This window comes from Platichthys flesus, chromosome 10, assembly GCF_949316205.1.
Source record: "Platichthys flesus chromosome 10, fPlaFle2.1, whole genome shotgun sequence".
In the NCBI taxonomy this organism is placed as follows: domain Eukaryota; kingdom Metazoa; phylum Chordata; class Actinopteri; order Pleuronectiformes; family Pleuronectidae; genus Platichthys; species Platichthys flesus.
In genome coordinates this window covers 10,154,296-10,165,151 of record NC_084954.1, presented here as the reverse complement: position 1 = coordinate 10,165,151, position 10,856 = coordinate 10,154,296, and the positions used below count along the sequence as shown (strand labels likewise).

General features: G+C 39.6%; 2 protein-coding genes across 2 annotated transcripts; both read left to right on the top strand.

The window, feature by feature from the left end:
• Window positions 1–2,492: 2,492 nt before the first annotated feature.
• zmpste24 (zinc metallopeptidase, STE24 homolog) lies at window positions 2,493–7,835 on the top strand. The gene is made up of 9 exons (XM_062397074.1): window positions 2,493–3,106; window positions 4,039–4,185; window positions 4,385–4,588; window positions 5,023–5,175; window positions 5,279–5,420; window positions 5,531–5,706; window positions 5,939–6,043; window positions 6,181–6,324; window positions 6,439–7,835. The coding sequence occupies exons 1-9, from the start codon at window positions 2,999–3,001 to the stop codon at window positions 6,661–6,663; spliced, it is 1,404 nt and encodes a 467-aa protein (XP_062253058.1). The 5' UTR covers window positions 2,493–2,998; the 3' UTR covers window positions 6,664–7,835.
• A 576-nt stretch (window positions 7,836–8,411) lies between these two features.
• atp5if1b (ATP synthase inhibitory factor subunit 1b) lies at window positions 8,412–9,821 on the top strand. Its single transcript, XM_062397964.1, has 3 exons — window positions 8,412–8,568; window positions 9,250–9,362; window positions 9,532–9,821. Exons 1-3 carry the CDS (start codon window positions 8,500–8,502, stop codon window positions 9,671–9,673), a joined length of 324 nt encoding a protein of 107 aa, XP_062253948.1. The 5' UTR covers window positions 8,412–8,499; the 3' UTR covers window positions 9,674–9,821.
• Window positions 9,822–10,856: the final 1,035 nt, after the last annotated feature.

The window sequence follows — 10,856 nt, the reverse complement described above, 5'->3', positions numbered from 1 at the left end:
TATTCCTATTGCACATGTCTAACACATGTCTAATATTGATACTTATAGATTTCACTGTGTTTTTAATTAAACCAGCATTAGTTAATAGGAGAAAGGATAGTGCTAGTAACACATTATCAAGTAGTAATAATAATAATCACTCATGATTAGCTGCTATCTGAAAGACACAGAGGGTAAACACACATACTTGCAGGGCCGGCCCTGGCAATGTTGGCGCCGAAACCGAGTTTTCAAATTGGCGCCCCCCAGCATATACATGCAAACTGTCGTGCATCCCAAAGAACTTTTGGACTGTATACAGATGCCCACAAAGGCAGACAAATTTGTGAGCAATAAAAAAACTATAAAAATATAAAATACAATTATAAAAACCGTCCTGTACTGATAGCATATCATGTCATGTCGACACAAATAAACATTAATGATGTCCACAATCGGGTTGATTCTTACCTCTATGTTGTTCTTTCTTCTCCTCTACTTTGTGGTGCTTTCTGAATTGTGCACCAGATAATTTAATTTTTAATTAAGTTTTTTTTTATTCATCTTTGAGTCTAACTGCAGTGTATCACTGCGGCGTGTACGTCAGGGACACACCTGAGGCGGAAGAACAAATTCTGTGCGAGCCGCCGCCTGACTGTTCACACAGGGAGCCATCCAGGAGGATGTTTAAGGTGCTGGTTTGCCTGTCCACGGAGCCACGGGTGGTGACATCAGCAAATGTCCCTACTATGCTGCCAAAATGAGAAGGTTGTTATACTTCTCTTTGTATGCATCATGCTGCTATGAGGAATTGTTGTGAAGTGGAATGAAAATCCCTTCATTTTTGTTTCTGTTCATGCTGAAATAAACTGGATTCACTTGGTCTGACGTTTTCGATCACATCTTTATAAAACACCTCATTAGCTTCACACTATAAACCCAATGGGGGGAAATGTTTTTTGAGAGAAGATTCCAGATTCATTCACTACACTGGCACTCAGTAGAGCTCAACAGAGCCGATTAGGTTCATCTCTGATCCATGCAGCTTCCTTCTACCAAGTTGTGTGGTTATTGGTCCATTATTACATAAACCTGTTGACTGACAAATCAGAGGTGAAAAAATAACCTCCACCCATTCATCAAGGTAATGTCACCAACATTAATAATTATTAGAAACACAACAGGAAGTTAAAAGTAGAATGAAATGTTTCGAGAATATTTAAATAGTTGACGGGGATTTTTCTGTTGGTCGACTTATCAATTCATTTATTAAAAGCTAATTTTCCCCTGCTACTTATTCTATAGGGTTTCTATATTGTGTTTTATTTACATTGTATAATCGGTTTGTTTTTGTCGTGCACTGATTGCTGGTTGTACATCAAAATGCCCTTGAAGGATATTAAAGATTCTCTTTTATGGACGACTTTAGTTAATCAAAAGCTGCACAAACCAAGCTAGAGCAGCAGTGGAACCCAGCAGCCAGCAGGGGGCGGCCTCAGGACATCACATGGAAACAAGCAGCAGCATACTGTGATTCTTGTAAGGCGTCCGAAGTCAAGGTTGGAAACTACTGGGTTATTCTCTAACAATAGGTTTTTAAAGCATGTTAAATCATCAAGTATCTAAAATCCAAAAATGTAGAAGCAACTTTTAAGTAAGGCTGTCAAATATGTGTAGCAAAGTAGAAAATATTTTCTCTGAAGTGTGTATCAAAAGCTGCATAGAACACACATACACGACAATTTGTCCATCTTCTCGTTCTGTATAGTTTCTCAAAGCAGTCAGCAGCTAGTTTGGCTTAGTTAGTAGAGTGACTGTCTCTGAACTATAAGGAGTGGGGTTCAAATCTCACACCTGTCCATCTAGAAGTTGCTGATTCATTGCACATTAAAGCTGGCAGTATTTTCATATTAATTTCAAAATATCTTACACTATGTAAATATTAATTAAATATAAAAACAGAATTTTTTTTAATTAATAATAAAAAAAAAAAATTAAAAAAAAAGCTGCGCGCAATTCTTGAGCAGTAGGCTTCTGTGCAGTATGTGCGCAATGGGTTTCTGCGCAGGATGTGCGCAGTGGGCTTCTGCGCAGGATGTGCGCGCAGTTTTTTTTTTTTTTTTTTTTTATTTAATTGTTTTTATATTTAATTTAATTTAATTAATTTTAATTAATTTTAATTAATTTTAATTAATTTTATTTAATTTTATTCAATTCGCTTCTACCTCCGGTGCATCTCCGGGGTTATTGTATTGTTTTACATTGCATGTCATGTCATCAGTAAATATATCATAAAATAATTCAGTCTCTTGTGCCGCCCTCTCGGCATTTTGCGCTCTAGGCAACCGCCTATGTCGCCTGTACCAGGAGCCGCCCATACATACTTAGATACAGTAGCCCACAATGACATATGTACATACTACACGTTTGACTCGTGTTCTTCATGAACTGGGTGTTTTTTCTCCAGAGGTCTGAGTGGAGAACACTTGTATTTGACCGGTAGAGTTCAGTATTATTTACAGGCTCTGGAAACTGAAATCCTCTCTCCAGTTGGCTGGCTCATTCACTCGAAGTGATCTTATTGGATTTATTCATATTTAGTTTCGTGACCACTTAACTGTGAATTGAATCTTACAACAGGCCTGTTGTTTCTTTTCCGTGAGTCACTCAGCAGCGGAACTCCTGTTATAGTCGACGTTTCAGCAGGGGCACAATTCGTAGCCGCACTTTGCTGACAGGCTCGCCTCTTCTCGCATGAATGGAAAGATATTAGCGGTAAAAGCCTCGAGCCAGGAATGAAAAGTGGATGCGGACGTTTCCCGAGTTAACGGCAGTCTGTGGGTTTAACGTGGAGACGCTCCTCCCTGTTTTCAGCCTCGCCGGGTTTCTGTTTGTTTGGGTGTAGAGCGGGAGCTAAGTAGCTGCTAGCCTAAAGCTAACAGTCAGTAAGGCAAGGTACAGTTAGCCTGCCGAGCTAGTCAGCCCTGTTCCATCAACTCAGAGCAACAACGGAGCCAACATGATGGACACTATCCTCGACCTCCCGGTGGAGAAGAAGATCTTTTATGCTGTTCTGGGCTTTTCGTGGACAGTGTATCTATGGGAGGCGTATCTGTCTTACAGACAGGTGAGTCCATCGTTACTGTCGGGATCATGTGTGTGTTTGAGATCAACTTAACATATTTATAAACCGACAGAAATTACAACATAAAATAAACCAGTGACATGGTAAACGATGGTAACTTGTGATATTTTATGTGACAGGCTCCTCTTGGAAAAAGGAAGGCAATTGTATCAAACATTTACATAACAGCTGTTACATTAATCTAAGTATTTATTATGGTTGTAAAAGGCCTCTCTGTTTTGCATTATTTCATCACAACTAACTTTTGAGAAGTATGTTGCATGTAGCCAGAAGAACCTGGCAGATCAGTGTGATTAGTTTTTAAAAAGTTTATAAAATGAAGGAACAATTTGAGTTTCAAGAAGAATTATTGTTATTCCAAAACATGAGATACATGACAGGGAACTAAATACTGAGGTCCCTGTAAACAGTAATGAAATGGATCACTAGAATCTAAAATGCTTGAGTTTCTTGCAATTCTACTGCATGTTCAGCTCTTTTCTATCTGAATTGCCAACTGACTTCTTTTTGGTTTTGGTTGTTGAAGCCAGGGAAATGGAGCTGAGGAAAAACATGCAGACAAGTCTCAATGAAAAGTCAGAATCCGTATCAACTTTATTTGTCAATCATCTACAAAGAGATGTAGTCTAGTTTTCAGTAGCTCAGTTGAGACTGGTTTTATAAAAGCAACACAGGTCAAATAAGTTAAGAGCATACATCCAGACAAAATAAACTGAGAATGATGTGAAATATAACATTAGGTATTTTAGGGTCAATGTAATGATTCTTACGTACATTTTTATCAGTTAGGTCTACTGTTGCCTGATACTTGACAACGTTTGAATTCAACAAAGGACTTGTGAAATACTATTTCACCTTGTTTACTGTGATGAAATGTCAACTATGTACTCACACTGGATTGATCTGCTCTACAGAGGAGGATATACAGATCAACAACACATGTACCGCAAGAGCTCGGGAAGATCATGGATCCTGCAACATTTGAGAAGTCACGTCTTTATCAGCTGGATAAAAGCAACTTCAGCTTTTGGTCTGGACTCTACTCCGAGACAGAGGGGACGGTACGAACATGCAGCAGATTGAATTACACATATCATTCATTAATAGCTATTCTACAATTTGATCATACAAGTGAATTGACCTTCAGTGCCAAAAAGGCAGAGTTGTGTTTATTTGTCATGTATAGTTTTAGAAGAATGGGACAAAAGGATCAACTTACAATTGAAAATGTTTGATTATTTCTTTATTTTTTATATATAGTTGATCCTGCTCCTTGGTGGAATCCCGTTTCTGTGGGGCGCCGCTTGCTCTGTGACAAGTCACTTTGGATTTGGTTCAGAGTATGAGATCACCCAGTCCCTCGTGTTCCTGACACTTGCCACCCTGTTCAGCGCCATAACTGGACTTCCCTGGAGTTTGTACAACACATTTGTCATTGAGGAGAAGCACGGCTTTAACCAGCAGGTACGCTGACTGAACCCCACCCACTCAAATGTGTCAGTTTGTAGTTTCCTGCCTCCTGAAGGTCTGCAGACAACTTATCATCCTCTTACAGTCTTCAAATCTGCAGTGGAAGCAGTTAACTTACCCCTGTTTAGATTTGGGCAAAAAAGACACTTTGAAACAAGATAAATGTGCAGGCGGATATAATGGAATGAATACATTTTTGTAAAATGATTCTATATTTTCCACTGTGAAAGTTTGTCATTTCTATAATCTGTCAAAAGTTATAGGAAATCAAGCAGACCATGGCAGCTTATAACTGCAAACTTAAGATACAACCCCCTTTAAAACCCAGGCTGCCATCAGTGATAACTACAAACACAGACATCCTCTTGATAGAACCCTCTCTCTCTCTTTCTGTTTTTATTCATATTAATGTCTGCTCTTCCTCTCAGACGTTGGGGTTCTTCCTCAGAGACGCTGTGAAGAAGTTCGCTGTGACCCAGTGTATCCTGCTGCCTGTGACCTCACTGCTCCTGTACATCATCAAGATTGGGGGCGACTACTTTTTCATCTACGCCTGGCTCTTCACCCTGGCTGTCTCTCTGGTTAGTGCCATGTTCTCCTCGCAAGCATGTGATACAATGTGTAGAAAAATGTGTAAGCACCACTCATTCTTATAATACATCTCACCTTCTCTTCGGATCTTAGGTACTTGTCACCATCTATGCTGATTACATTGCTCCGCTGTTCGACAAGTTTACTGTGCTGCCCGAGGGAGAGTTAAGAACAGACATTGAGGTTATGGCCAAGAGTATAAGCTTCCCCCTCACTAAGGTTTATGTCGTAGAAGGTAAAGTAATAAGTTGCATTTGTGTTTAAGTTTTATGGGTATGTTGAGCCGTTCTACCAGATGGTTAAAGGTGCAGCATTTCTTAACGGTTTTGAATGTCATGTTTTCAGGTTCAAAGCGGTCATCGCATAGCAATGCATACTTCTATGGGTTCTTCAAGAACAAACGCATCGTGCTGTTTGACACTCTTCTGGAGGACTACTCCCCTCTCAACAAGTCTGGAGAGACCCAGCCTGAGCAGCCAGAGAGTGACGAGTCATCTGGTGAAGCCAAAGCCAAGCCCAAGGTGACACAGCCATGAAAAGATCATATTGCTCTGATATTAACCACAATTCATCTGGTTGACCCGACCTGATAGTTAAAGTCATTTGTTCAGCAACCACTCTTCTCCCTAAGTTGAATTGATCAGTCAAGACTGTGTCTTAAATGTTATGAGTGGTGATGATGATGATGATGATGATGATGAATTATCTTTCAGTGGAATCAGGTTTGTCTTTCTCATTCAAATACTTTCACAGAACAAGAAACAAGGCTGCAACAACTCAGAGATCCTCGCAGTGCTGGGTCATGAGCTGGGTCACTGGAAGCTCGGTCACACTGTAAAGAATATGATCATCAGTCAGGTCGGGATCTCTTGAATTTTCATATTTATTTTTCCTGACTGCACCAAGAGCATGGAGTTGACCTCAATGCCAATTGACCATATGAGGACAATGAAAGGCATTACCTCAATAACATCTGCTCACTCTTGTTCCTGCAGATGAATTCCTTCCTGTGCTTCTCCCTATTTGCTGTTCTGATTGGCCGTAAGGAGCTGTTTGTAGCTTTTGGCTTCAATGACAGTCAACCAACATTAATAGGCTTGATGATTATCTTCCAGTTCATCTTCTCCCCGTACAATGAGGTGACTGAGATTCATCAGTTAAATTGCTTGTTTTTTTAAAGTGTTAATTTATACATTTCATTATTACCGATCCACTTTCTCCCACTAATTACTTGTTGTCTTGTGTCTTTGCAGCTCCTGTCCTTCTGTCTTACGGTTTTGAGTCGCAGGTTTGAGTTCCAGGCAGATGCCTTTGCCAAGGGCATGGGCAAGGCCTCCGAGCTTTACTCTGCCCTCATCAAGCTCAACAAGGACAACCTGGGTTTCCCTGTGGCTGACTGGTTGTTCTCCATGTGGCACTACTCCCACCCTCCCCTCCTGGAGCGACTCAGAGCGCTGGGCAACGCCAAGCAGGACTGATGGGGCTGGAAGGGGGAGCGGCGCCCGCTGCGTCCTCCAAAGGAGCTCCGCAGACCGCTCCTGGCCCTGTGATGCATCCCGGTCTTTCAATACCCACCTGCAGCCCCTCACCTTGTTTTATCTTCTTTCTCGTTTTTCAATTTAGCTCCCTAAACTTTTTTTTAAACAGAACCAAAACATATCAGCACAAGGCAGCCTAAAAGAAAAAATCAAAAGCCTGTACTGACGTCTCTGCTCTTTTCTCTAGAGACACGATGCGCTTGTAGAGAAATACTTCAGGGCAATGTGTGTTTTACAAATATATTGTCAGAGCACAATTTGCAGACAGTTCAGTTTTTGAAATAATACCTATAACTTTATTTTTTTTATCTTAAATTAAGGAAAGAACTTGGATTGTCACTTGTCAAACTCATTCTGTCTTGATAGTAGGAAGACGTTTATAAAGCAGTACAACACAAATAAAACAGGGAACATGTGGTCAAGCTAGGTTTGCAGACAGATGCCTTACAAAACTCATGACAATACTTTTTGCAAACACACAGGCCAAAATTTGATTTGTCCCTTAAGTGCAACTGTAAATTTTATTTAATTTTAATTTCAATGCATTATCCCCAAGCAAGCTCAAGAGAACACGTGTTAATTCAGTCTTCAAATCCCCAGTTTTGTAAGAGGAATAATGTAGATACTTTATTAAAGTAATACAATGTGAGCCTCTAATTGTTGCTGTTTTTTCAGAAAATGGAAATATTTTGAACAGCAGTGCAGAAGAAATTTTCATTTAAAATTTGGTTAGACTTGAGGTTTTTATTTTCTACATGCATTGGGGAGAGTCCTTTTACTTTTTTTTTCTAAAGCACTTGCTCGCCAACAAAGGGTGCAACCATACCTGTATATATGTAACTTTGATGAGTAGAGTTTTGACGTATGAAGTGATTTGTGGAAAATGTTGAATGTGGATTGAAAATTTTAAGTTGATAGCTGGTGTTTTTTATTTTCTTCTCTTGGATTTCGGGCCGGAGTGAGCACAGAGTTGCCTGGAAAGTAAAGTATTTATAGGCAACTTCAGGGACGGTGTCTGCGAGGTTCCTTTCACCAATAAGCCAGTGCTTGGTTTGTTCAAAGAGGGGACTGTATACTTCCTTTTGCAGCATTGAATAAAGTTCTTCAAAGCATTTGTTGATCTTGGGTGTTTTTTTTGATAGTTGTGAAAATGAAATCAAGCTGCGTTCGCAAGAATGTTTTATAATGCAACACATGTCAAAAATGTCAAATATACCAGAATACTTTTGGTAATATTTTTAATATTGAGTTACTCTTTCCAATTAAATGTGATATTGGTCCAATATTCTTCACATTATGTTTGACTGATAATACCATAAAATAAGCACCCACTGCAATTTGCAGGGTAATATTTCTTTCATTTGAATTTCATTATTTATTTCCGGTTCATTTATTTCCTTCTAATATCTTTAATACTGCACATGTTGCTTATTTGTAGTATATTATATTAGTTTTTAACTGCGTAATGGTATAGTCCCAAAGAACATTCTTTCAGACCATACCATTACAAACATGGGGGACGAGTTTTGTTTCTCCACACCATACAACATTACTGTTTACATTCATACAAAGTAAAACGAAGCAGCGTATGTTTATTTAACAAAAACCTTTCAAATGCATTTTTATTTAACTAATATACGTTTATTTTAAGGACTGACGTGCAGCTCGTGTCGTCGTCACACCCCCGGTCTGTGTGAGTAATGGAGCAGCCCTGTGGTGTTGTTTAAGGACAAGGACACCGTCACTGTCAGTGTTGCTTTCACATGTGAGTCTAACATGGCGAGATTTCTGAGACCCAGCGTCAAGACTTTCATCAGTTCTCAGCTCAGGATGTCGTCAGACCAGGTAAACGCATGTGACACGTGAATAAACCTGCTGCTTCGTGTGACGCCACAAACCTCAAATTCACCTTAATGGAGGCAGATAGACAACTGTTGACATGCTCCCACGTCAGAGGAGTGTGGTGATAATGTGATTTGAGTGGAGTGTTCAGTCGGGGCAGATGTGAAACGAAGAAAACTATGAAGTGACAAGGTTTTCACTTCAATCATGTGAAGTTTAAATCTAAATGAAATACCAGTTCTTGCCTGAGAAGCCATTTTAAACAAAGTGAGTCATCAGCCCCATGTTATGAAGCTTTTTTGTGTCCAGCTTTTTATTGTCTTGTTTTTGCACAAAACAGTTTCCAGTGTGTTCCAAGTACCTCTGTCTCTGTCAGTCTGACACCTGCCAAACAAAGAAGCCTCCATTTTGAAATAAACAAAATCTTGACCTTCCCAGGGGAGCACCTCACAACTTCCTGGTCCAACTACTCTAATATCACAGAAACATGTCTATATGTGACATCATGGTGGTTGGACCCTGTTAAAACCACATAGACATGTCTTAATAATAAAATCCCGAGCGAGTTTGTAATTTGATGCCCATGTCCTCTTAAGGTGTGTCCCTTGAGTAAAGTCCTAACATGGCTTCAAGTCATTACTAATTATTTGACACTATAACAACATTTTGTGTTGGATTCCTCAGCTGGGTGAGCTGGGCAAAGGTGCCGGAAAAGGTGGTGGAGGTGGAGGGTCCATCAGAGAGGCTGGTGGATCCATGGGGAAGAAGCAGGCCGCTGAGGAGGAGATGTACTTCAAGTGGGTATTTCTGTACTTTTAAAGCATACTAATGTTGACAGTGGGACTTGGCTCTAGCTACCTCATAAGTCGCCACATTTTCTTTTAATTGTGATCTTCTCTTTGTCTCTGTTTCTTCGTCTGTTGTCTCTTCTCTGTTGTCCCCTGGTGCTGTATCTATCCACACAAGGCGTAAAGAGAGGGAGCAGATGGCCGCGTTGAGGCAGCACCACGAGGAAGAAATTGACCACCACAAAAAGGAGATTGAACGTCTGCAGTGTGACATCGACCGTCACAAGGGAAAGATCAGGAAGCTGAAGCACGACGACTGACTTCCCTCCCGCTGACAGACACCTTTAGAAATAACTGCTTGCTGCATGTGCCGTCTCACCGGGCCTGACATGAATGTGTGGTTGACTTTTCTGTAAATGCTTGAAAGTTATTGAAGCTTTTCATTAAATGATTATTGTTTCAATTGCATGCTGAGATTTGAGTTGTATTCCTTGGGAAGAAAAACCTAAACACTGAAACACTTCATATGGCAATATCAATGCATCTTTGTGCTGTATAAATAAATTTGAAAGTTAAACGTCATTGGAAGCTCTTATCTTTAATTATTCTTTCAGTAAAGTCAAATTTTAAACATTGTGATTATTATTCTAGTGAATTTACTAAATGTTAGCTTAAGTCAACTTTGCAAGTGTGAGGATTTGCTCTTTGGTGTTTATGTCATTGCAGATTTAACATCTGTATGTTGTCAACTGTTGATCAGACAAGACAAGCCATCTGAAGGCAGCACCTTGGACTCGAATCAACATTTTCACAATTTTATTACATTTTACAAACTTTCTGAACTGCTAAAACAAGTATTCTGCAGCCCTTCATATTTTACAAATGTTACAAATGTAGGGGTACAAGACCTGAGTTTCTGGGACCTTGAGGTAGATGGTCATTTCCCCCGTAATCCAGCCTTAATGCAGATAGGTCATATTTGATGTATTTCTATTTGAATCATTAGTTTTATCTCCTCAGGAAGAGTTTGTGAGCCACAATATGCTGCTATAATTTTAGTATTAGGTATGACATAACTTAGTTTTAATATTAGCTGAATATTGGCAAACAGGAACTGCTTCATTAATGATATGTACAGTGTATTACATAATGTGCTTAAGTTACAAGTTTAAATCTAACCGCAGAAACTATACAGGAGGCCTTCATTCATTAAAAATAAAAAATAGCTGTACTCTTATTTGACATTTAACCAAACTCCTCCAACAATATTTAATACTAGAGAGAGATGGAGTGGTCCTGCTCTCCTTTGCTTCTGCGTACGGCTTCCGCAACACCCAGAATCTGGTGCAGAAAATCAAGAGGGGCAAGTCGCCTTATCGCTTCGTGGAAGTTATGGCATGTCCATCAGGTAAGGAGTATAATATCCATAAACCTACACAGCATTAGTTTTTATTATGTTTTTACTGTATATAAATGTTCATAGCCTAAATGTTTGGAATCAGC

Excerpts from the sequence above, each read along its gene's own strand:
- zmpste24 (XM_062397074.1), top strand. The coding sequence starts at position 2,999 with ATGATGGACACTATCCTCGACCTCCCGGTGGAGAAGAAGATCTTTTAT. Across the intron at positions 4,589-5,022 it reads AGCACGGCTTTAACCAGCAG|ACGTTGGGGTTCTTCCTCAG; the intron begins GTACGCTGACTG and ends TCTTCCTCTCAG. Across the intron at positions 5,707-5,938 it reads AAGCCAAAGCCAAGCCCAAG|AACAAGAAACAAGGCTGCAA; the intron begins GTGACACAGCCA and ends ATACTTTCACAG.
- atp5if1b (XM_062397964.1), top strand. The coding sequence starts at position 8,500 with ATGGCGAGATTTCTGAGACCCAGCGTCAAGACTTTCATCAGTTCTCAG. Across the intron at positions 8,569-9,249 it reads TCAGGATGTCGTCAGACCAG|CTGGGTGAGCTGGGCAAAGG; the intron begins GTAAACGCATGT and ends TGGATTCCTCAG. Across the intron at positions 9,363-9,531 it reads GAGGAGGAGATGTACTTCAA|GCGTAAAGAGAGGGAGCAGA; the intron begins GTGGGTATTTCT and ends TATCCACACAAG.